Source organism: Cheilinus undulatus, linkage group 11 (genome assembly GCF_018320785.1).
Source record: "Cheilinus undulatus linkage group 11, ASM1832078v1, whole genome shotgun sequence".
Classification (NCBI taxonomy): Eukaryota; Metazoa; Chordata; class Actinopteri; order Labriformes; family Labridae; genus Cheilinus; species Cheilinus undulatus.
This window is the reverse complement of record NC_054875.1, coordinates 11,683,836-11,710,625: the sequence shown is the minus strand read 5'-3', so window position 1 is coordinate 11,710,625 and position 26,790 is coordinate 11,683,836. Positions and strand designations below refer to the sequence as shown.

Genomic DNA, 26,790 nt, shown 5'->3' with positions numbered 1-26,790 from the left:
TTACTTGTCATAAGATGACTAAAATTAGAATAAAATGTTATGTAGTTTTCATCAGATATTCAAAATTAATGAAATTTCTCCACTGTAGGTAAATATGTCAAAATAAAATGCATCTGTAGCTTTTCTGACACTCAGCTATAGAAAGCAGGGACCCCAGGTCTGGTAGGGTGCATAGAATTCACTTTGGTACCAGATTTAGGCAAGGTAATAAATACTTAGACTAAAATGTGAGGACTTTTTATGGGCTAAAGCTAGACTACAATGTTTTGGAGTCTTCATCAACTAAAATTAGACTAAGACTGTAAGGGGTAGAAATAACTAAAAAGCAACTAAAAATAAAATGTATTTATTCCAAAGACTTAGACTGAGACTAAAATTAAAAAATAGCTGTCAAAGTTAACATTGATATAAACGTGTCAGTAATCTGTCCATCCAGGCAGAGCAGCTGGTTGGGCCGTTGTCAGGTAGTGGTTAGGCGTCGTATCCCCTATACACTGCTAACGACACACGAAAGTTGGCGTGCCTTCCAAGTGAGTCGTACAACTCAAAATTTGTGGCTGAATAGGCTGAAATTCACACGGTGTCCACTTTTAGTGACATTTTTCTTTACCTGAGCCCACTTGCATAACCTGACACGCCCTGTTTCATATTTCTGCTTAAAGGGTATCTTGCATGTTCAGAGAAAACTCCCGCACAGAGTGTTTGAAACAATTCTTGGATGGTGAATGGCTGTCACGTTTAGATTAGGCCAATCAGACATGAGAAGACAAAATGAAGTAGCAGACATCCAGGCTTGAGTACTAACTTCAGCTGTACAGAGTAGGAGCTCGTCTGTGGCTAAAATGGCTGAAGTGCTGAGGCCTATCAGGAGGCATGCAAAACCATCTGCTCTGCCAAGAGAACTGTAGAGTGGCATTGGAGAAGTCACCGACAAGCAGACTTCCAGGATATTTCCCATGAGAAGTTCTGACCAGTAAGAGAGCATTTTCCTGGCACATCATTTGTACTTGTGCCTTCATATACATCCTGGTCTGAACCAAGCAGTTACCTCCATGGTTACAAGCTGAGCCAATTCAAAAGTGAAAGCTCCTTGATTGTCCATTTGAAGCTGGCTGTAGAAATACTGAAAGTACAACGTGCTTATTTTTACACCAAAAATTAATGTGTTTACGGCCTAGTTCAAAAAAATCATGTTGTTTGGAATAGTTAATGTCTCTCTGGGTGAACGCTGTATGGAAGTAATTTTTAAACTTGTATGTTTTTGTTCAAATGAGGGTATCAATTTTTTTTTCATGATTAGATGCATGGCTGATGTTACTGAAGCCAGCATGACTGTTTTTCAGGTGCCTGAGACCTCAGCTCCACCTCTTTGACTGTCTCTAGACTGATATAAAGTTAGTTAATATGGTGGCCGCTGCAGACTGGAATTTAAAGCCTCCTTCAGTAAATAAACAAAGGCTGAGGTATTTTCATAGTGGGAGAGATGATGATGAAAAGCAGATAAAAGTGGTACATTAAAATAATAACTTTCATTTATTTTTATAGCACTTTTAAAAACAAGGTTTTACAAAGTGCTTACAAAGTACATTAGAACAAATGTTGGCCTCTGTGCATCTGTAACTGGCTGATTAGAAAAAACCTCTTTGTTTGGTTTTGTGTCAGCATTGGTGGACTTGAGGGGTATTTTAATTTTTAATTTCCCTTTTTTGAGTTTCTAACATTGAGTCATCTTTGTGAAATATTCTCTCACCTTGTTAAACACAGAAACCTCTGGCTATTTGCTGAAAGAGTTACTGTCAAGGACAGGAGTTTTTATAATATGCTATTATGAAAAATCATGAACTTATTAAAAGACAATAACCCAGCAAATTGGCTTTTGCAATTAAAAGAAGAAAACACGACAGCAATCTTAAAGACTAATCTGTTTTGGATTAATTTGCATTTTCCGTGTTTGTACTTTGCTGTATCTCTGCTCTGCCTGATTCTGCAGCTCATCTTCCTCCCAGATGTTTTCTGCCGAGCAGGACTTGAAAGGAGGATGTGTCACTTCGTATCACTGTCTCAAATATAGAAATGTAATCTGCTGTTGCATTGTGGGTTTCAAGCTAGAGAAAGGGGAAGATCGAGGATGAAGGCGAGGAGCAAAAGAGCCCCTGAGGCAGGCCTTGTTGTGCTGTCAGATATAGATCTATTCCAGAAATTTCTCCACATTTTTCATCTTTTATATTTTAGATCCTCTCCCTCTGCCTAGCAAAGCCTTGGTACACTTTTTCATCCTTACTTTAGTAGCTGTTTTATTAGGTAAAAAATCAAATTAAATCCTGTTATACTTTTGTTGCAAAGGGTTTGAATCCATATGTCAGTGTGATATTTCAGTTTTTTATTTTTGATACATTTACAAAAAAATCTGTTTTTACTTTGTCATTATTGGGTACTAAGTGTAGATTAACTAGAGAATAAAACATTAATTTAAACGCTTAGCATCAACTAAATTCGAAGTAGGGGTCGGATTCCTTTTCTAAATGCACTGTATTTGTATGAAGTTATTTATATGTTGGCTATGTCACTTTTCAGATTGAAGCATCAAGATTCAGATTGTATCATCAGAAAAAGGAAAAAAACAAATCTTCAAAACCCCTAATGTGGTCAGTAGATATGCTGAAAACTCTCCACTTTTCTCAACAAACCAAACTTTAACAACACATCTATCAATACTTAAAGAAATAATTACTCTGATTAGCTCTATGCTTTTCTTTGGCTTTTAGATTAACAGGGAAATAAAATCATGGACTATTAAGAAACGAATGAGTAGATAAAAATGAAACCAAGCTTCGTAAAAGTTGCACACAGGCCTTTTTTTGTTAACAGCTTTAATTAAAGTTTAACAATCAAGATTCTGTTAAATGTTCTGCCCCTCCCAAACTCTGACAATGAGGCTTTGCACAAGGATGTGGAATCTTGCCCCGTGCCATGGACATGTCTGTCTGGTGTGTGGGACAAAAAAAAAATGACCGAAACATGGGTCCATACTTTTGAAATTGCTTTTTCCTTTAAATACTTCTAAATTTAGTCTTCTCTGTTCTCTATAGGTTGATCGACGTTGTCCAAGACGGCTGACAGTTTCTTTTGTTATTTCAGGTATTTGGATCAAACCCAGTCGGACGTCCAGAATGAGGGAGAAAAGAGCTGACTTTGTGGCAGGATGCCTGGGAGGAAGAATAATCACCGCTGGTGGACTAGGTCAGCACCTCTATTCTCCTTCTCCTTTTTCTTTTCTTTGTTGATTGGTTCTTTTGTGTGAGTTAATCACAGCACTGTACATTTGCCCAAGAATAAAGAAATCAGTAGAGAGACTGAACAACCCAGGCAGTCCTGGGAGATGTGCTTCAGTTCTTTAAGGCTTGAGGAGCATTTTTCAATTCAAAGAAACACCCTGCAACATGAAACTAGCCCCTGAGTGCATAGTCATAATGTCATCCGTGTTAAGTTGGCTACAAAGAAGACAATTTTCAAACCTTAATTTTAAAAACATGGAAAACCAATATCATAAGGGCAGTATCAAAAACTTTAATCAAAAACACCACGATAATTGTAATGATTTGAAAGAGATAAATGAAGACACCAGATTATAAAGAAACCTGTGTGATTAGGTGTGACTTCAGTTAAGAAAAGCAAATATGGAGGATGATTGATGTCTGTAGATGGCTGTGTTTTTTTCAATTTTGTGCAGCGTTACACAGAAATAAAAAAGACACGGGGTAAAAATCCCAACTAAGAGGACAGAATAGGAACAGCTTAACACTAATGGTGTGAGCTATGTTTATGCTGCTGTGATTTTAAGCTGTAAAAGTATCTACCATATGTTTGGAAAAATAATCATTTAACGTTATAACTGCAATTATTAATTATTAAAACCACAACCCTCAGGACTGCCTGGCTCAAAATCAGCCTGACATGATCTCGTATGTAGCCATCCTTAAACCATGAGTAACACCTGCTATCACCAGTTGACTCCAACACTCCAACTAATAAAAGGCTTCCAACCACACCGCTGGTGGTGCAAACTTCATTGCTTTCAGCAAATAAAGCACCACAGCTCTTATTTATCAGACAACCCCACACACATTATTAATGTTCACACACATACAGACACCCACACCACCAAGTTAATTTTCCATTAACTTTCTATTTTCCCCTTGACTGAGCTGCATTTGTTAAAGTAAATAGTGTGAAGAGAAACTGTGATTTTACAAATCAATCAGAGGACCGCAATGACTGCTGATAACATGCTTGTTATGCAGATATTGACTTTTATTTGCTGTACTCTGCATTTGCTACATGCATCAGCAAATTTAACACACAACGCTGCACAATACATACACTCAAAGCTGGAACTAAACTGTGAAATGTACAGACAGGTCATAAACCATGCAAAGATATAGTTCTCTGAAAATACACAAACAAAAAAACACATCAGATGATGGATAAATGGAAATAATTTTACAGTCAACAACAGCCATAATGGTTTCTTCAGCCCAGGTCAATCTGTGTACAGCCTGCAGGTATAAAGGGTTGAAGTATCCTTGGACAAGCACTGAACCCTGAATTGTTTCCACTGCTGTCAAAGTGTCATTTGCATTTGTGTGGTTAAACTGGTGGTAACTGTTCATAACATAATCCACCATCAGTGTAAGACTGTAGTGTAAAAGACGCAAGAGTAGTTAGACAACTGAAAAAGCCCTTGCAAGTTGAATTAACATTGAATAAGTAGTTGCCCGACCAGCCATTGTTATTCCAGCAATTCAAAATGTTGCTGCTATACACCTGCAGTTATTTAATTCTTGTAGCTTTTTAACCACTTTCCCACCCATATTGGCCATGTCTTTTTGCCACTTTAAACCTATTTTTGCTGCTTTTCTTTTTGCCAGTCGTTGCCTATATTTTCCACTTAATCCATTTTTGCAGCTTTTCGTCCTTTTTTCTCCACTTGTTGCCCACTTTGCCACTTTTCTAACATTTTTCTGCCACTTTTTTGGCCGTATATTGCTTGTTTTTGCCACTTTCCATCAATTTTTTCTCTTTTTGCTAAATTTGTTCACCTTCTGCCACTTTTAGCCCAGTGTTGTTGCATTTTGTCCATTTTTTGTCATTTTTTGCCACTTTTTTAAAACCTTTTTTGCTTCTTGTAACCCCTTTTAATATTTGTGCCCATTTTCACTTTCGGAATAGGATAGAGTAGAATATCTTTATTATCATGTACAAATACAAAGAAATTAAAAGGGCCATCCTTAGGTACTTCATTCATTCATTCATTCAAGCAAAAAAAAAAAAAAGAAGAAAAAAACAGTATAGTACAATATAAAATATATGGAATAAATAGAGTAAAAACACAATTATTTTCACATTATCCTTTCTTGGCAGCATTATCCTTGCCACTGTGCAGGCTGTCTAATTTTCTTTTATTTTCCTGCATCCTGACATCTGTGCACATTGTGGCTATGAAGTCTGACATTACTTTCCAAATGGTTCAGTTCAGTGTGCCCATCCACATTTTTAAAGGGGTAATTCTGTTTTAAGACAAGGGGTTTATATTTTGAAATAAAGGTTCTAAACCATAGCATAAATAAATAAATGCTTTTTTGTTGCATTGATAGGAGTGGTACTTATTCAGGTCAAAGTAAAATATTGTTATCACGGATTAACATTATAATCAACCATGATTTTCCTCATCTCCATGGGCCCCAGAAAGCTCCCTCCACACTCCTTATGGGAGGCCTAGATGAGCAGCAAGAGCCAGGGAATTTTGGAGATTATAGGCTCAGCAGAGTGGCGTTATAGCTGGACAGAGCTCATCATTGTTTTAAAGTAAATAGTATCTTGACCTGACATTTATCATTGCTAAACAAAGCAAAACATAAACCAAACAGAAGAGATTGCTGCATAAATTTGTGTTCTTGCCAATACCAGTGGCTGCACTATAAGCAGTATCAGATGTATTTCTGATTCTAGTATCAGAATTGGAAGAACTCTACTGTTACATGTGAAAATATAACTGCAAATAACTTCCAGGGCCCCCTTATTAAGCCCTTGTTGCTTTTTGTGAGATTCAGAGTATTTTATGAATGAATTAAATGAGAAAATGCTGGAAAATGCTTAGCCCGAACTGCCTTGTACAGTATAATGTGGTTTTAAATCACTTAGGGGCAATACAATGTACCCCTGTAAAATATAGGGAAGGTTTTGACAGTATTTAAAATGATACTGCCCAATCCTAGCACAGACCTTCTTTATCTTACCCAGCCTTCCACATGGCCATCAAAGCCCAAACAGCATCACCACCTTCAGCAGACCCAGTCTCTGTTGAGGGCTACAGGTAGTGACATTGTTTAAACCAACTGCTCCAGCCTGTTACCCCTAATGCCCCCACAAAGAAGGAACTGTTTCTGGTGCCAACATTACAAAAACAAAGAGAACTGCAAAGAGAACCTAAGTGAAAGAGATATTATCAAGAGGACTGTGCTCTACCTCCCCCTACTCCCTTATTTCCAGAGGAGTAGTTTGGAGGAGATGAGTGATTTTTGTCAATCTTTATTTTGGCCCCCAGCTGGCATTCTTCATCTTTATCCAAATCCACTTATTGTTTCAGTCTTTCACCCTCTACATCCCACTTCCACTGGACGAACCCTAACAGTCTTTCCTGTCAGTTTGGCCTCTGAAAAACAGACAAAACTGAGTTACAGCTGTGATATGGCTGATAGGCTTGCACAAGCTGATAAAACATGGAGTCAGTCATAAAACTTTTCATTCTCCTGGCCTGTTTCATCTTTTATCAACTTTAAAAATACAGTAACACTCCCCTGTTCCCTCACTAATATGCTCTGTCACTGTTGTGTTTGCTGTTGGTTCAGCATTTTTCTCATCAGCTCAGGTTTTTTTATTTGCAGGCCATAATGAAAGAGTGATGAAGCACTACTGGCTCTGTCACCCTTTTAATGAATCATGCACAACTGAGAGCAGGATTTGATTAAAGGCCAAAAATATCCCTATGTCAACATCAAACCCCGCATTGCTGAGCTAACTGATCCGAGTGCAGGAGTGTGCATATTTCCCGGCTGGTTGCATCATGTATCCATCTGTATCTCTTCAAACAGTCTGACTCAAGACGTTTTCTTTTGAAGTCAAATGTCTGCAATCCCTCATTTGTTTTAAACAAATAATTCAACCTATCAAAAGATTGGACAGCAAAGGCTCAGTGTGATGAGGTATGGCTGATGCAGTCTTTTTTATCATGGGAGAGAAAACGGCTTCAGCTTAGGCAGATCTCAGCCAAGGACCATTTGTTGGTACATTTTGCACAGTTTAGTCAGAGTAGGGGTTTTAGCTCAATTAAGCTGTTAAATTGTCCCAGCATACAAGCAGAGGGGTTAACTGATTTGTTAAATAAGGCAGGACTGCTTTCACTATGGGAGATGGCAATGTACACTCTTTCAGCAAGTTATGATTAGATCTTTTTACAAATTACAGTTTAATGTGGTAAATATAACACTTCAGAACTCTATATTTCTGACATATACTCTTGGTTATTCTATTAGAACAAATCTGATGCACGCTATCCCTCGAGCTTATGTTAGAGCGATTAGTCTGGGATAGCAATGTCTTGTGTCACATACAAATCTGTCACATTTTAACAGTGTAATTAAAAAATAACTTGAGACTTTTAATAGCCCAGAGGAAGTGTATGCAATGGCTCTGATCTCTGTGATTTCAAAGTTTTCCTTTTATGGATATTTTAGTGGTGTTAGTGTAGGGATGTAGCTCACAGTCGAGTGTCAGCTGGCTGGGATCTGTTTCCAACAATTCCATTTGCATCTTTAGAAGAAGCTAAAGAGGCTAAATTAAACATATTTACAGACTGGAAAAGTAAACAATCAGCAGTCCAGATGCTGTGGCAGTGAGCTAAGCTGGAATTAGGACATTGTCTGCCTAAAAAGCAAGTTTTGAACCTTCTTTCATGTCAGTGCAGAGCGGAGGTTGCGTCAACTGAAAATTCTCTGTCATTGACAGATTTCTTTGAACAATGATGAAAATTGTTTAAAGGTGGGCTGCCATTTTGATCGACAGAAATGATGAGGATGAGCCTGCGTTTCAGCACACTCACACAGATAAACAAATAAACCTTTTGTCTTTTTGCACACATGGACCATCAAGGAGTTTATTTAATCTATCAAAATAATCTCATAGCCTGTGAGTTCTATCCCTTACTTCAACACCGTAGATTAGTGACAGTGTGATGGGCTCCGTGCAGACAGTGCACTGAGAGGGTGGAGGAGTTGAGTGTGTCACAGAGGGATACAGGTTGGCATGCAGTGTGAGTGTTAAGTGGTAAGTACGTTATGATGGCTTTAATTTCAGATTTCTGAGAAATGATGTTCTCTTTATATTATATTCACCTCATAAAAAGAGTGACAGCCTCCTGCAGAGTAAAAATGATGATGACAGCAGCTGATGAGCACCCTGTAGTAGACTATTTATGAGATCGCACAGCAAACTTTGATCAGAAGTCTGGCTTAATTAATGATGCTTTGCCCTTACATTTAAATACTATCATTATCACAGGAGTTAAATCAGTCCAGTGTTGCTGGATGCTTCACACAGACCAGTGAGTTTACTTAATTTTAAATCCATATTATGTCATGCCAGTGATGCATACAACCTTTTAAGCGTGTGCTAGGCTGCTACACTATCCCCCAGCTAAGTGTCACCTGACTCCAGGGCTAGAGAGCCCATAGCCTAGTGCCTTACCTTACATGGTTCATTTAGGTTTTACCTGGATATCCCTCTGTGAGTGTAAAACTCCCCCTGTCTGTGAGGTTTGTGTGTGGGTGACTTACAGCCCTGATACGCCGCACATGCTGCGACCAGCTCGCTCTCGTTAAGATAAATCATTATTGTCCCCGAACCAAGTCACTTGTAGGAAGATAAGGGTTGATAAAGGCAAAACATATAAAGAAAGACAGGGTTGTTAGCACATGGCACACTTACAGGAGTAGAAATGCACTGCAGTTGCACTCTGAAACACATGCAACTAGTGTGAAACTGACAGTACACTTTATTTGCAGAGGAGGTGGACTAGTAAGGCAATATTGTGCTATGCCTTATACAGCGGGCCTCTTATGCTTTAACAAATGCATTAATGTGATGTAAATTAAAACACTGGGTCACCTATACCATTCAGTCTTGGATGCAATATGTGAGTAAAACTGTATCCATGGGGATCTTCACTAAAGCACTGCAGAACCACAACTGTGAGCTGCTACTGTTAGGCCACAAATTACAACACTTGTACAAAAAAATTGCTTCAAAAAATTTCATGCCTTCATATAAGTGATAAATTCCATCCCCCTCAGCTTAACATTGAAAATCAAAAACTGTTTGTGTGAGAGAGTAAAAGAGAGAAAAGCAGCCATCTTTTTGTGAAAAATACCACTGGACTTCAACAGGCAGCAGACAAAGAAAGAAAAGAGAGGATTAAGTGTGAAAAAGGAATGAATATAGTGTGTGTGTTTGTGTTGGCTGACTGCAAACATGAAAACAGCAGAGAGAGGTAGAGTGATAGCTAGACCACGATGTATGTCATATTTCTCTCTGTGTGAGTGTCAGCCGTGGGTCTGGCTCAACATCAAATCCATGGGGATATTTTGGGATTGTGAGTCATAGCTTGTTTGTGGCACATTTCCAACAATCTGCCTTTTGACTTGGGAAATAAAAGAGGAAAATACATCTACCAAGACCAGGGAGCATGTATAATGCAGTTACAGTGGCTGTGTGCTTGTAGATACTGTAAATGTATAGAGTGCAGGTTAGGGTGAAGGAAATAAGAAAGAGGAAGGCTAAGCTTATATAAGCTTGAAATTTTCTTCATGTACAAATTAAATGTAATTCTGTGAGCAATCTTCTGTGCTCTCTCTGTAAATGAATCCATCTCTCTGATACTGTTGACTAAAAAAGTCTTCAAATAGCTGCTTTCACTGGCTCAAATTGTTTGCCTCTTACAAGAAAAAAGTTGTCTTGGCAATTTTTTTCCTCAACTTGGTATTTGAGTTTTCTTTCTATGTTGTTGCCATCAATGAATTATTATGCTTAACCAAAAACCAGTTTACACATGCTACAATTGATAGGTAGGGTTTTATGGATGCATGTTTTTAATTAAAGGTTTTTTAATCTAATCTTCACTGACAACTACATGAAGATGAGACACATTTATTTTAATACAAGACTGAGAGGAATAATCCTTTTTTTATATCTGTGCATCTTCTGTAATTTAACTGCCAATGAAAAATAGAATGTTTAACTGTACATATCCTGCATTAATGAAGCTAAGCGTTCATGCAGGACATGGTGGTCATACGTCCAGCCGTGGTCAGCTGACGGCCAGTTGATCCCAGTTTTCGCCTCCCAGCTCTCACAGCCAATCACAGCTCTTCCTCTCAACACAGCGGTTTATATAAATATGACATACTTCCCTATAATACCTGCTTGCATTAATTCTGATGCACCACACTAATGCTGCCAAAAAAGCTTAACCTCCTCCACCCCAGCCTCCTCCTTTATAGCATAAAGCTTGTTGCACCCTCAGATTCATGCTGCCATGGATTAATTGCTTTTGAACTAATTTGATTGTATTTAAAAGACATTGTCATGAATGTATCTATCCATACTGGGGTGCCGTGCACTCCCTGGAAAGTCAAAGCATGCTGCTTTACTAACTCAGGGTCAATCCTTTAAGCAGAGCCTTCTCCACCAAGTAAAACTAAATCCATTTTGCATGTGTGACAAGTGTTCCTGACTGCCGTGTAATTTAACATAATGGCACTATTTCATGCAGTACAAGGTATAAGGATGCGTGAGTGCTGTCAACACAAGAAGTGATGTTACAATATAGGACTTAGTGATTATATGCGTGAGAACTTAGCCAGCAGTTGAGTATGTCTGTTATGTGATAGTCAACAAAGACAGTCGCTGCCTCCTGGTAATTCAGCACAACACCACAAATAGCAGAAAGTCTTTGTAATAATAAAGAGGGCAGGCACATGATTTCTCCTTCCTGCTCTTTATAAAAAAAGGTGACAGCAGAGTTGTGAAAATCAGACCAAAACAGCACCTCACAGTTAACACAGGTGTATAGAATCAAGCACTTACCTATTCAGTCTCCATTTGCAGATATTTGTGATACAAAATGGGTCGTTCTGAAGAGCTCTGTGACTTCAAGTGTGGTATTGTGGTGGATTTGTAAAAGTTCTTCCTTGCTGGATATTCAACAGTCAACTGTAAGTTAGAAAGTGGAAGCGTTTAGGAACAACAGCAACTCAGCCATGACACTGAAGACCACATAATCACAGAGCAGGGTCAACGACTGCTAAGGTACATGGTGTGTAAAAGTCACCAATGCTTTATCTAACTTTCCCCTGGCATTAATGTAAGCACAAAATCCGTGCAGCAGGAGCGGCTGCATGCAAGCCTCAGGCGTTGGAATGAGTGGTGTAAAGCACACCAACACAGGACTGTGGTGCGGTGGAATCTTTCATGGCATGGCAACAGTTTAGAAAAGGCTCTTTTCTATTCCAACATAGCTTTGCCTCTGTGCACATTTTTAAGGACTATAAAGACATGGTTTTATGAGTTGGGTGTGGAAGAACTTGACTAGCTTGCACAGAGCCTAGACCTTAACCCCATCCAGCACCTTTGAGATTGGGAACCAGGTCTTCTCGTCCAATGTCTGTGCCTGACCTCATAAATGCTCTTTGGAATGAATGGGCACAAATTCCAACAGAAGCACTCTAAAATGTTGTGGAAAGCCTCCCAAGAAGAGTGGAGTGTTATAGCTGCAAAAGGGGGGTAAACTCCATATTAAAGTGCATGCAGTGCTACCCTGTAGGTGTAATGGTCAGATGCTTTTGTCCATATAGTGTATTTGTGCAATCAAATCTGCATTTAATCCAAATGTACCAATACTGGCTGCAGAAGGCGTTTACTTTCAGAGACAGGTGTCTCATTTCATTTCTTTTATTAGAATCGAATCAAAGTCTTAAAACCTGGTATGATGACAGCCTTACTCATGTGCAGTTTTGACACAGGTGTTTTTACCTCAGAATAAATGCAACATTTACATCTGCCATTTATATGAGTTTAAAATATATTTATTAAATGTGGTGTCTTGGATAAACATGCGACCCTCTGAAAATGTTTGACTGAAGTCCCTCTGAGCAGAACAACCTCTTCTGGATCCACAACCATCATACCAGCTGGGACTGAGTTAGCTATCATCTGTTTCTAACCCAGCTAGCATGATGGTGCAGATCCAGGTTTGCAGTGGGAGGTGGTGCCCTGGTCCTTAACCTGCTTTTATCAGTAGCTCTTAACATGTTGTGGTAAAATCAGCCCATAGACCACAAATGTTTGTTGTTTCATGTGAATCTAATTCACAGAGTAAATCAGAACAGAGCTAGAAGGCTGATAATAGGTGCTGTATATTACCTGTGAAAATAAGATAAGTGCTGAAAAGAGGACATGTAATGACTCTATTTACAGCACCGATCAAACCGCAGGTTTGTTGTGGCTCCCATTTGACTGAACATGCTGTGTTATTGTCTCGCTGTCTGAAACAAAAGCAACAGGAGGTTTGAAAAATGAGAACAGAAAAGACAGAAAATAAACATTCAAGTGCTTCAGAGACAGAAACAGAAGAATGAGATTGTGGCAGTAACTGCAAATGAAAAAATGTAACAATAAAAAAACAGATTTGAGTCATAAAATGACCCAGGCTTTGAAAATTGTCTTGTTGTTGAAATGACTGTGACTTTCAGAGAAGTATATGAGCTGTGTAGGTGTTGACACTGATCAGCAAGTAAAGGAATCATGAATTTTGATTGAAAGGCCTAGTCGGACCTGCAGTGGCTGCAGTTTGGAGTTTACATGTTTTCCCCATGCATGCATTCTCTCCATGTACTCCGGCTTCCTCCCAACACCAAAAACATGCTTGTTCGGTTGACCGGTGAATCTAAATTGGCCGTAGGTGTGAGTGTGAGCATGCCTGGTTGTCTGTCTCTATATGTCAGCCTTGCGATTGACTGGTGACCAGTCCAGGGTGTACCCCACCTCTCGCTCAATGACAGCTAGGTTAGCGCCCCCCCCCCCCCCCCCAACGAGATAAGCAGTACAGAAAATGATAGTTGGATTGAAGTTGAGACTAAAGATTCATAACACAAAGACACAGTTTTAGAATAATGCAGGGTAATGCAGCGGTGTGAACTAAGCTATCTTACCTCAAATCAGGCAGTGTTAGTTTCCTTGACTAATGCTATGACTAAAAATGTTCGTTGACAGTGTTTTTTCCATGGCAAAACCTGGACTAAGACTAAAAAAAATAGATCTGTGATGACTAAAACTGACAAAAAGTAAGTTTTTTGTTTTCGTCAAGATGACTAAAACTAGACTGAAATGTAATGTAGTTTTGTCAGACATTCAAATTCTGTGATATTTCTCCACTGTGGGTAAATCTGTCAAAAAACAATGTAAATGTGGCTATTCTGCTGCTCAGCAGTAGAAAGCAGGGACCTCAGGTTTGACACGTGCATAGAACACTCTACCATGATTTGGTACCACATTTAGGAAAGAAAATAAATGCATGGACTAAAAGTAAAGACTAAAATGTGAGGACTTTTTATGGACTAAAACTAGACTAAAATGTTCTGAGTTTTTGTCAACTTAAACTAGACTAAGACTAAAAAGGATAGAAATGACTAAAATGTGACTAAAACTACTGCGATTGACTGGTGACCAGTCCAGGGTGTACCCCGTCTCTCATCCAATGACAGCTGGGATAAGCTCCAGCCCCCCGCGTCCCTGAACGGGATAAGCAGTATAGAAAATGGATGGATGGATGGGTGATTTAAAGACTAAAACTAAGACTAAAATTAGAAATAGCTGCCAAAATTAACACTGCTTTAAAGAGGGTGTGGCCACTAAGAAAGATATGATATGGTACAAGGTCAATGCAACCTCACAATATGTGAGATTAGAGTGAAGTGTAAGGAATTCAAATTTTACAAAAAATCCCCAAATGCATTCTTAACACATTGTGCTCACAAGTTTTTTTTGGTCACAGTGACCTTTGACCTCCAAAACCTTATCATTTCAATGTTGAGTCAGAGTCAACATTTGTGCAAAGTTTAAAGAAACCCCCGAGAGCATTCTTGTGATGTTGTGTGAACCTGAGCCCCAGTGACCCTGTTCTTTAACCTCCAAAATAAAATGTTTCCTTCATTGAGTCAGAGTGGACATTTGTGAAAAGATTAAAAAGTTACAGTGTTTTTGATGAATCATTGTCATGATCAAGGGATGAACTTGTGGTCCACTGACACTGACCTTTGATCTCCTATATCAGATATTTTCTCCCTTAGGTCAGAGTGGACATTTATGCAAAGTATGAAAAGAAATTGTCAAATAATTCTTCAGATATTGCATTCACTAGACTGGGCTGTTTAGATGTGTGTACAATGCACATAAAAAGTATTCACCCCCTCTGCAGTTTTACTCTTTTATTAATGTTATTGTTAAATAATGATCAATTTAATTTTTTCTTTTTGTTACAAAATAAAATTACAAAAATCCTCTCAAATGTCAAAGTGAAAACAGTTTTTTACAAAGTAATGTCAGGTAAAAATATGAAATGTAAAATAAGTAACTGAATTCAGGACCTTCAAAGAGACCGACTTGATTCGACTGAAATGTTGATCACCTGAGTGCAGTGAATGTGTCTCACGTGATTGTAGAATAAAGACACCTGTGTCTGGAAGGTCAAGTTACTGGTTAAACAGTAATCCTGGCCACCATTTCACTCTGCAGACAAAAGAACACTCAGAGAAAAGGTTATTGAAAATTGTAAGTTAGGAAATGGATACAAAGCAATTTCCATGGCATTGAACATCCCCCAGAGCTTGGTTAAATCCATCATCAACAAATGGAAGGAATATTGCACATGTGAAATGAACTGAGTCACAGTGCATGAAGGAGACTGGTGAGAGAGGCCACCAAGACACTTAAGACTACTCTGAAGGAGTTACAAGCTTCAGCAGTGGAGATGAGAGATTTAGATTAAAGCTGGACTAGAGTTCATCAAGATGAATGTGCCAGACTCCATGGTCAAGTGGAAGAAGGTTCTTTGGTCTGATGGAAGCAAATGGTGCTTTTTGGCCGTCAGATAAGATGATATGTTTAGCACCAAACACTTCACATCACCACAAATTAACCATCTCCTCTGTGAAGCATGGTGGTGGCAGCATCATGCTGTGGGGATGCTTCTTGGCAGCCTGCCCTGGAAGGCTTGTGAAGGTAGAGGGTAAAATGAGTGCGGCAAAATATACAGAAATCCTGGAAGACATTCTTATTCAGTCTGCAGGAGAACTATGGCTTTGGTGAAGATTTATTTTCCAGCAAGACAGTGACCAAAAGCAAATAGCAAGAGCTCCACAGAAATGGTTTAAAGACAACGAGATGAATGTTCTGGAGTGGCCGAGTCAAAGCCCAGACCTCAATCCGATAGTAAATATTTGGCTGGACTTGGAGAGAGCGGTTCACGCCTGATTCCTGTGCAACCTTATAGAGCTTGAGCAATATTGCATGGAAAAATGGAGTAAAACTGCAGTGTTCAGAAGCACAAGCCTGATTGAGATCTATCCACACAGACACAGAGCTGTGATTGCAGCCAAAAGTGTATCTAGTAAATACTGTCTTAAAGGGGATAAATGTTTATGCAACCACAGACCCCAAGGCATAAAAACTCCTATGTGACAGCTGCAGTAAACAAAGACGATCCAAACATGCTCCCTGTACTTCATATAGCTGACATTAAACAATACCGTCTTTGACTTAGCCTCCTTGTGAACCATTGTCCTGGATCACTTGGAAGGCTCTGGTGTTTGTCCAAAAGCAACAAGATTAACCCGCAGTACTTTATGTTCTGTAGCTCATGTATAGAGGGTGAGACTGTGCATAGAAGCAAACTGTTTAAAAGAAGAGGAAAAGAAAAGAAGAAAGGAAGAACAATACAACAGACACTCAGAGTTGGAGGGGTGACTGAGCCTGAAGAAAGGAAGACAGCTTAAGACAGAGAGGCTTCAAACGAGGAAAATGGGAGCCAAAATGAGAGCAGGAAGGTTGAGAGGAGGAGGTTAAGTGATAAAACCTGGGGGAGAAATGAACAGAATAGGGAGAGAGATGAGTGTGGGTTAAGAGCATTACAGGAGAAGTATTTCAAGTAATAGTTAGATAAGATAGGTTTAGGATGAAAATATGCATCAGCATGTCTTTAAATGAGCTGGAATGAATAAAAACTTGATAAAGAAGGACAAAAGGTAAAAGATTAAAAGATAGAAAAGAGAAGGGATGGAGGTCAAAAGGAGAGATGGAGCAGAGCGGAGGAGGAGAGGAGCGGCTGTTGAATTGACATGACGTCTGTGGGCCGTGAATCAAAGGCAGCAACAGGAAGCCTTTGAGCATCCAGAGCAGCAGGGAGAGCATTTCTGTGTTTGTGTGCAGTCAAGGCTGTTGGTTGTTACGTGTGTCTTCATCAAACATGATGAAGGATCTGCGACCTGAGCGGCTTTGAAAAGGCCGTCTCACTGCTGCCACTTTGTTCTTTTAACAAAATGATGATAATAGCCCTCCTTGGACCGACAGACACACGAAAATGAGCATCATACGCTCTCCAGATCCATATTATTTGGGGACTTGCTGTGATGTGGGTCTCCATGGAAACGGCAACAACTTGGTGCTGGCTGATGTATAATGACAGTGAGCGTCGCACCTGAGGTGAAGACGATGGAGAGAGAGGGTGAGAGAGGAAGGGAGAGAAGGTGAGGAAAGCAAACCTCATAACACATAAATAATTCTAAGCCAATGTTGTGGTTTCTCTCCTGGAGCTAAACTGAGTATATTTGAAATTAATACCCGAACACATTTACATTTAATGTTCTCTGTTTAGCTGTTTTGCATTTCCAAATTATGTAACAGAATAGCTTCTCACCCTAAAGACAGAATTAATAGACACACTTTAAATTAAACTATACCACACTTCCAGAAGGTCCAAATCAAAATGCATTAATACAGACTTTCAGATTTACTTTTACAGACATTTTGGCAGGTATAGTGACATATTCATTAAGAGAGGAAAGAACAGACGAAAATACAAAAGAACACAGCTTTTATGACAAGATTCTTTATCACTGAGACACACTTCATGGAGAAAAGTATTTGTTTACCTGACCATTTAATGCCACTGTGTTCAAATACATACACTTTAATATGGATCCCCCCCCCCCCTTTTGCAGCTCTAACAGCCTCCACTCTTCTTGGAAGGCTTTCCACAACATTTAGGAGTTGTTCCATTCTTGTCTGACGTAGGATTCTACCTGCTTATTTTTTGTTCTACAATGCAACAAAAGTTTTCTACTGGTGAGAAGTCTGGACTGCAGGTAGGCCAGCTCAGCACCCGGATTCTTTGACCACAAAGCCATGGAGTTGTTGCCATAGTGATAAATTTGCTATGTGGTTTAGCATTGTCTTGCTGAAATATGCAAGGCCTTTCCTGAAAGGGACATTGTCTGGATGGGAGCATATGTTGCTCTAAAACCTCGATATACTTTTAAGCATTGACGGTGACTTTCCAGATGTATAAGCTGCCCATGTCATAGGCTCAAATGCAACCCCAGACCATCAGAGATGCAGGCTTTTGAACTGTGCTCTGAAAACAAGCTGGATGGTCCCTCTCTTCTTAAGTCCACAGGATGGTGTCTGTGGTTTCCAAGAAAAATGTCAAATGGCGATTCATATGACCACAGAACAGTTTTCCATTGTATCTGAGTCTATTTTAAATGAGCTTTTACTAGGAGAAGACGGTGTTTCCTGATTGTGTTCACATATGGCCTCCTCTTTGCATGATACAGCTTTAACTTGCATTTGTAGATGTCACAGCAGACTGTGTTGACAGACAAGGATTTCTGGAAGTGTTCCTGAGCCAATGCAGTGATTTGCAGTACAGAATCAGGCCTGATTTTAATGTAGTGTTGCTGAGAGCCAGAGGATCGTGAATATCCAGAACACAACTTTCAGATGAAGTTTTTTGCAGGTTGATGGACACCTGCCCATCTTCACTTCTGAGAGACTCTTCCTCTCTAAAATGCACCTTTTATGCCCTTGCATATTACTGACCTGTTGCCAGTTAACCTAACTACCATAAAACACCAAATAATAGCCCGGGTGTTTATTTATCTCAATCACTGAGCAGACCAGGCGTTTATTTGGGACCAGGCGGCTATTTGGAACAGGCATTTAATTCCTTTCTCACAAAAATCTTGCTGAGCAAAAATTGGAAAAATATATGGTAAATTTAATCAAACTATTTATTTACACCAGTATGAATATCACTTTTACATTTTTAAGACAAGATTACAGTACCATAGTTATACTTTTGTCTTCTTCTGTCAACTCAACACTCTCTAAACACTTGAAATACTGGTAAGGAACTAAACAAACAACGTTGACGACAGACAGTTTAAAGTTAATGTCGTACTTTTTATGTTTTGGCTGCACCGGGGCATGGCGCTGCTATCTCACTTGAGAAAAGGTGCAAGGGACGGGGGTGCCCCAGCCGATGAGGAGGCTAGTACTCGCAGCCAGTCAGGCTCAGATCAGAGGGAGCGTTCCTATTGGCCGCTGTAGCTTCCGTTTCTCAGCTCAGTGAGAAGTTGATTGAATGGCAGAATTACGGCAGTGTTCGGTCCTGTGTAGAATTTGTTCATGATGAGATAAAATGTTTTCTTGCCTGTGATTCGGCCATTGATTTCAGTGGAAAAGCAGAGCAAAATCACTCCACAAGCGCTTTGCCACCGTAAGTATTAAAGTACATTCTCACCTGCGAGGAGGGATGTAAAGAGAGGGGCGGAGCTACGGAGCTCAAACAGGGAGAAGAACAGGAAGGGAGGGGGAGTTGTGAGTTGATCTATATGGTTCTCATCTCATCTCAGTCACATACCAGAGCTGTAAATAAATTACACCTGGCATTTATTTGGAACAGGCGTTTATTTGTCAAAATGTACTGTCACACCCGACGGTTAATTGGGACCCGGCGTTTAATTTGGACCCGGCAATTATTTGGTGTTTTACGGTAGTTGCAAAATGCTCCTCCAGCTGTTTTTCATGAGTGCTACTTACTTTTCCAGCCTTTTGTTGCCCTGTCCCGACTTTTTTTGAGATGTGTTGCTGCCATCAAATTCAAAATGAGCTAATATTTTCATAAAATAGTCAAATGTCTTCATTTCAACGTCTGATATGTTGTACTCTGTTGTTACTAAAATATGAGCTTCTATACTTTTTACATAGTGTCTCAACCATTTGTGGAATTTGGGTTGTAATTGCTGCCATGCCTTCAGTTTACATAACACACATCAGATAGTTGTGTAGGTCCTGAGCTCTCAGGTGTCTAAGACAGAAGTACGAAAGAAATTCAACCACCTTATTTTCATCAGTATTTAAACTACAACATTATGTATTAATTTGTGGTAAAATGTCACAAAAGAGCATTTAGTTGTCAGTAAATTTAGATTTTGATGGCCCTTTTGTGCCTCCATAGTCCACTTCAGAAACATAAAAAAACAAAACTGTAAAACCCTATAAATGTGCATTTATTATTTTATTTCCCAGACTAGTTATAAATCATGTGCAGTGCTGACTTTAAAACGTATTTCTCTTTCTTCTTCTCAGGAAATGAACCGGCACCCCTGGGCTCGGTGGAGAGCTACAACCCGGTGAAGCGGCGCTGGGAGTATGTGGCACCCATGCCCACCGGGCGCTGCTCCTCTTCCATTTCGCAGACAAACAGCATGCTCTTTGTGATCGGTGGAGTTGCCCAGGGACCCAGTAACGCTGTGGAAGCCCTGTGTTTACCTGAAACAGTGTGACACACGTACCCACAGACTCACACTGAAATAAATGCTAAACAGCGGTGATGTTTTATTCATGTATGTGCAAAAAACACAGACAGAATCACATGAATCGCATCCACAGCTGGCACTTAGATACTTTTCTACCTTTTATGTCCGACTGAAGGACTCCTCTCTTGCACTGGGATGTAAGAAACGCTTTTTCACATTCAACAAGCATTTTACAGATGGGGGCTGCAGAGACGCTTTGTGACAAAGATGGACGAATTCAGGATGAAGGACTTTCAAGCCGACTGTTGCAACTGGCAAGGACAAAATCTGACAGCTTTTCTACACTTGGGAAAACATAGGATGACAAAATAATGAGCAAAAAACAGACGCATTCACACACAGTGTCTGATGAAACAACACGCCTTTGAACTGTTGAGTATTTTTCAGAATAAAAGCAGGGTACTTTTCTGGATAATAAAGGAACATAGGGCCATATCTGTATCTCACACGCAGCCTACTGCGACAGAAAGCCTGGACACTTTTCTATGACCTTACAAACAACTCTTAGTTTGGATTTAGTCAGTGACACTTTGGGAACGTGAATGTCTGAGTTCTTTTTGTTGCAGTGTTGTATACGTAACAGTTAGCACTGCTAGCAACAGCTACCACAACAGCGACATATTCATGCATTAACACCGCAAGCAACTGAAGCCACTTCTTGTCAGAAACAACCACTGAACGTTTCCTTTTTTTGTAGTCAGAGAAAGTTGGTTGAACTTCCCGTGCTGTACATTTATCTACCTGTTCTGCGACATTAGCACCACAGCAATCAATCACCTAACAGTCCCTCACACTGCAGCACCGTGATGCAGCCGCTCGTGGAGTGAATGCAGACTAGCTCAGACCTACTGCAATGAAGCTTCCAGACAGACAAATGATAATCTTGACATCTCAGTCCTGGCACGTCGTATTCCCCTCGAGTTTCATGATTGACAGCAGAAGTTTTTAAATTTTACCTCAGTTTAGTGACAGCCTGATGATGGATGAATAGGAGGAGCATCATGAGGTGATGATACATCAGCAACCTTTTGAAGCGATTTGGTTTCCCTGCAGGATTTACCTCAGAGATAATACAGAATGATAAAGACTTAATCATATTTGCAACTGAATGAATGCACTAATACTTATTCATGGTACTGAATTTGTAACAATGTGATAAAAGGGTGCCAAACTATAGTTTGAAGGAGGCTAGCATGATTTTAGTTGCTGTATATTTAAGCAACCATAAATGGCAGAGTTGGTCTTTCAAGAGTAGTCATTTGAATATATTAAAGCTTAAACACTTGGGCAGTATTAGCATTACTTTCAAAAGTGACTTCTTAATGTTAATGCATTACACATTGGGAAAGGCAATGGGTTATAATCATAAAAACAGCACATAGCCAACCTTATGTCTGCCACTGAATGTGTCTACTGCCATTTTACAGCCTGATTTTAGGCCCATAGTCTGTTGCTCTGTAGCAGGATAACAAAATAATCAGAACTGGACGAAGTAAATGACTATTGTGCTCAAGTAAAAGTACAATTACTCTGGTTAAATTCTACTCAAGTAAGGATAACATACTAGACTATAATTCTACTCAAGCAAAAGTAAAAGTATTTATTTGAAGTATATAATTAAAGTATTTAATTAAAGTTTACTTTAGGTACTGGGTTCTGAAGAAGTGTACAGTAAAATATGATTGTCCCTTATTGTCAAATATACAGCAAAGTTGACACAGTTAATTTTTTGTCATATAAATTTAGATTTAACACTTTAAAAGTGTCTTTATCAATACCCACTACGTATGGTCAAAGACCCTGTAAAGTGACAATAAATCTGCATTAAGTTTTGTTGTATGATAGGTCACTGTGTAATGAACCCCCAGGTTAAATTTCAGTCAAATAAAACAAACAAAAAAAAAAAACAACAAGTTTATGAAATTAAGCTTCACAGTCATGAAAATGAGGCAGTAAAATCTGCTCCAGGATGGTGTGGGTGTGTCTGTCGAATGAACTGAAGCCATGCCCACTCAGGAGAAATACAGTCCTCTCAAATTTAAAAAAAATGCTACAATCTGAATGGTGGAAAGCATTTACAACATAATCCCTTGAGTTTATGATAAGTTTATGATCAAATCACAGCTGTCTGGCGCTGTCCAAGAGAAAAGAAAACATCCAATATCTGGCGCAAATCTCTGTTATTATACTTTAAATAATCCATGGGTCACTGTGGCTGATAGATTTGGCAAATTTACCTCAAAATGAACTAAAAACAGCATTTTACTGACTGTTAATTATCCCAGCCCACAGATTTCCCTCGCCTGAATTAAACCCAGCCAGGAGAGACGTGTAAAGCTTTCTAACCGTCTAAATCTAAATTCAGGCAACCATATTCCAACATTACTGGGTCTTTTACCTTTAAGTATTCTAAAATATGACAGAGCTGCAGTAACTTTTTAAAATCTGTGGCAAGGTGGGTTGCAAAGAAACAAATCAAAGAATCAATCTCACAGCAAGGAAATGCATACTAATGAAAAATATCCACTACAAGTCCTTTAGGAATAACTAAAGTCTCAGGTGAGATCTCTAACTCAGTGGATAACTTCACTCATGCAAATGTGTCATATTTAAAACGCTAATTCGTCAGTAACATGACCAAAAAAGAACCCCAAAATGAATCACTAGACAATATGCAACATTCAAACACAACTAAACAGATATAAAACACATCTAAACACTCTACCAAAGAGTATGCTGGGAAACTCTGCCAACACATCCCCTCGATTTGAAACTGCAGTGGGCAGAGCTTAGATCAGTTGAGTCTTGACTAACACTGGTGGATCTACACTGTCAAATAACTCCAACACTGAAGACCATTTCATTCAGAATGGACTTAAAAAAAAAAAAAACTTTCAGAGAAAAAAAAGTTTAACCCTGAAATATCAACACTCAGGTTTTTGGCATGTGACGTGGAAACATTCTCTCACTATGTGCTACTGTGTAGTGAAAAGAGGTGGAAAGATTACATGACCTTAACTAAAAGTACAGTTACTCTGATAAAACTGACTTAAGTAGAAATTAAAGTGCTGATTTCCAAATGTACTCAAAAAAATACAGGTATCAAAAAATATTCAATAACAGTAATTTAAGTGAATCTACTTAATAACTTTCACCCCTGAAAATAATAAACATGATAACCTTTATGGATATTTAATATGCCCACAACCTGATATTGAGCTGTGCAGAGGGATGCAGTATTACACAAATGCTGTGTGCAGTAGAGTGTCAAAACTCAAGCTTTTGATCGTAAATAAAACTATGATGTTGCCTTTGTCCCTAGCGCAAAAATTTATCCTAATAGAGACATTTTCCTCCATGCCAGTCTGCTCTTTCTACACATTTGCTAGTTTAATCTGTTAACTAAAAGTGCAAACCAGCACAGCTGCATTTACCTTCCACTAGCTACATGCCATCATGTAGGAGAGAAATAGAAACAGTGCACATGCTTCAGGGTTTCCTTTCTTTTATTGAATTTGAATAATCTGAGTATTCTACTGGAATTTCTTTGTGACGTGTTACCCTGAACACTGTATGTGGGCTTGAAAGAAGTCTAAAAGCTGCATTTAAACCATGTATATGGACACTTGGTAGAAAAAGACAAACTTTTGGTGGAGGTGATGTAGTTAGTTTTAGTGGAGGTAAAGTTTTGCGTATTCAAGTTAGAGTAGGGTTGTCCAAAGAATTCCTAAGTAAATTCTTCAAATAAAATAAGACATGGCCCACACCGGAGCACGACGGGAGAAGATTAGGGCCACAAAAAGTTCCAGACGCAGTTTTTTCCCAATTCTTTCATTAACCTCAGAATCTGGAAAACAATTTGCGTGTCTTTTTGTTTTTATCCAGAGGGCCTAATCTGCTTTGGTGACCCTGCGCTTGACTGCATTGTAGTTTTTAGTTTCAACAACAGGCAGTGCCACTGCGTTGATTCTGTAAACAAACATTTTGACAGTAGGAATTGATTGACATGTTTTCCTCATGACTTCATGGATAATCCAACTTAAATGAGAAGCATAGAGACAACTAAATATGATATCTCAATTCATTAGGACCCAATGAATAAGGATGACTTGATTATGCCAGCAAATATGAGTAAATTGGGCTCATTTGATATCTGGTAAGCATGTCACCCAAGGCCATTAACTTCAAGCTAGTGCATCATTTATCATTGCATTTGGATGGACAAACAAAGTAGTAATAGTAAATGGGTGTTGTCTAGCCCTGCCCCTCCTCCTTCTAGCATCATTTTGTATGCTGTGATGACTGGTCAGTGTAATCTATCATGTCTGTCAGGCAAGCCATGGAATGAATTGCATGAAGATAGTGTGCGTTGATTTTGGCTTTTGTACTTTTAATCAACCCAACACTTCCAGAAGGTTACGTACCACAAGCTAAGCTGAGCTCCCTATCTGAAGAATATATGAAATGATTTCTGTTAAGGTAAAGTTTCAATCAAGTTTATATTGAGCATAATCTGTTGTATTATTGGACAATAAATGGTTAATTTTACCCCTATAGCAGACAGAAATCCCATCTTATTCCATGGTGCATTCGGCATTAGGCTACATCCAAATGATTTAAAGTAGCAGAAAAATATTGCGCTTGCACAAATGTCATGGTTGTGGAACATAAACATTGTCTTCTAACATGGAACATTTTCATAGACATGTGTATTTAAACTTAAGAGAGCAGAAAGACAAAAACTCAGTGTGTAACAGAGACACAGAAGTACCGTGTGTGAGCGAGAGAGCTATCTCTGGCCCTTGTGTGGAACACATGCAGGCACACTCCTTTCACTGCATTGGCCTTCGTCTTTTATTTTCCTGGTCTGCTCGCTGGCGGAGCTTGTTAACAGAGGCAGACATCTATTGCTGCGAGAGAGCTCTGAAGTTGCAAGCTCAGATGAGATGCCAGTTGACAGTTAGTTATTTCTGGTGCCTCCTTGTGTGCATCTAATTGAGTGTGTTATTTACAACCCACACACTCATCACATACCTACATGCATGCATACACACAAACAACCCAGCAGAGCCAAGCAGAGAGCTTAAATGCTGAGATGCAGGCCTGCAAGAATGCAGCATCACCCTCATTTACTCAGTCACTCTTACTATGTATCACTAAAGCTTGGACAGACAACAGATAATGTCATTAAACAGTTCTGTGGCTCTTCTCTCCATCCAACACTGAGCAGCCTTCTGAAATACACTACATCTGAGAGATTGGTAGTATGAACGGCTGTGTATCTTTTACCGAACCTTTCATTGGATTAACATCTGTCTTGGGCATTTGGAGACTAAGTGTGTTGGCTTGTGTTATGGTTTGTCAGAACAGGTTTATGTGCTAGTACCTGACCACACAACTCATTCACCCAAATAATTTTAAGGCTATATCTAAAGAGGATGGAACAGACTTGTTTTGCTGTGTGTCTGTGAGCACCACACTGACATAATGCAACTAAATTTGACCACTTGTAATCAAACACCTGTTTACTGATGAATTCAGCAGACATGGAGCAGCTGGAGCATTCAGTCTGAGGTATTCAGCCACTGAACAAATGGCCATTCAAAGTCCAGTATTCACTCCCTTTTACCTTTGTAGTCTCCAACAGCCTGCTGCTCAATCATAACCTTCGCTCATTGGCTAACCTTGACAGTGCAGTTTGGCACCAGGCCGGTAATTAAACTCTGATTTGCTTGGACAACAATGTGATGAGCGCTTTGAGGTGAGGCCAAAATAGTAAAGAATGGACCATAAAGCTAAAAAAATGAGAGAATAATAATCAATGATAGCCTCATGAGGGACTAGATTATGTCTTTTTCACATTACAGTTAGAAGCAACAAGTGCCCTTACATTTTTGTCATTGTAAAAGTGTTACTAAAGTTGAAGAGAAAGCCGCTGCAAATAGAAGTCCTACTGCTAAAACTTAAACTTATGTTAAACATTTTTAGGCTCAGTAGTCAACCCTTAGAGCTCACAGCTACTTTTTTTCACCATCATGTCTCATCTGGACTTTTTGTCTTAAAAAGCTTGTAAAACATCAACATGTTGTTCAAAGTCAAGATCTATACATCCTTTTTTTTTTCAGGACGACCTGGGCTTTTAGAATGTATCTACGACCGTCATGTCACTTGAATTTCTAAAAAGTCATTGGACTCTAAAGACAAAAAAAAAAACAAATCAGAATTTGAAACTCAAAGATTTTTATATATAACAGAGAAAAAAATAGTGACTAAGCCTTTTCTTTGCACAGACTTGTTCTCCCATCTCTTGGGGACACGGGTGAAAAAAAAAAAATTTTAACAGTTTTCAAAATATCTACATATATACAAAGAAAAGTCCATGCCCTTTTTTGCAGTGAGATTCATTTGTGCCACTTCTCAAAGCAGTAGAGATGCAACTGGTCGACTGCAACTCCCACAGTGCTTTGTGGTAAACAACTTGGCAATGCCCTGGGCAAAAAGCTGAAGTAAATGATTGAAAATGGATTAAAAGTGGATAAAAAGATGCTTATTATTGTATCTGAAAATGTGGATTCAATCTGTAAAGACCCCGCAAAGTCACTGAAGTTCTGGGCTCGCTAGATCGGCTTGCTTTAGGGCTATGGAGACATCGAGGGTAGCAAATGAACAGCAAGAAAGTCAGCTTGTCGGGGGAAAAAGTGTCTATGACTTATGGTTCAAAAGTTATCAGCGTTTTTATAAA

General features: G+C 39.1%; 1 protein-coding gene across 1 annotated transcript in view; it reads left to right on the top strand.

Annotated features, from left to right (window-relative positions):
* LOC121517114 (kelch domain-containing protein 8B-like) overlaps window positions 1-20,947 on the top strand; it is a 287,996-nt gene extending 267,049 nt beyond the window's left edge. The window contains 2 exon segments of the mRNA XM_041798645.1: window positions 3,139-3,240; window positions 19,819-20,947. Coding sequence (XP_041654579.1) covers window positions 3,139-3,240; window positions 19,819-20,015 — 299 coding nt within the window. The 3' untranslated portion in view covers window positions 20,016-20,947.
* Window positions 20,948-26,790: the final 5,843 nt, after the last annotated feature.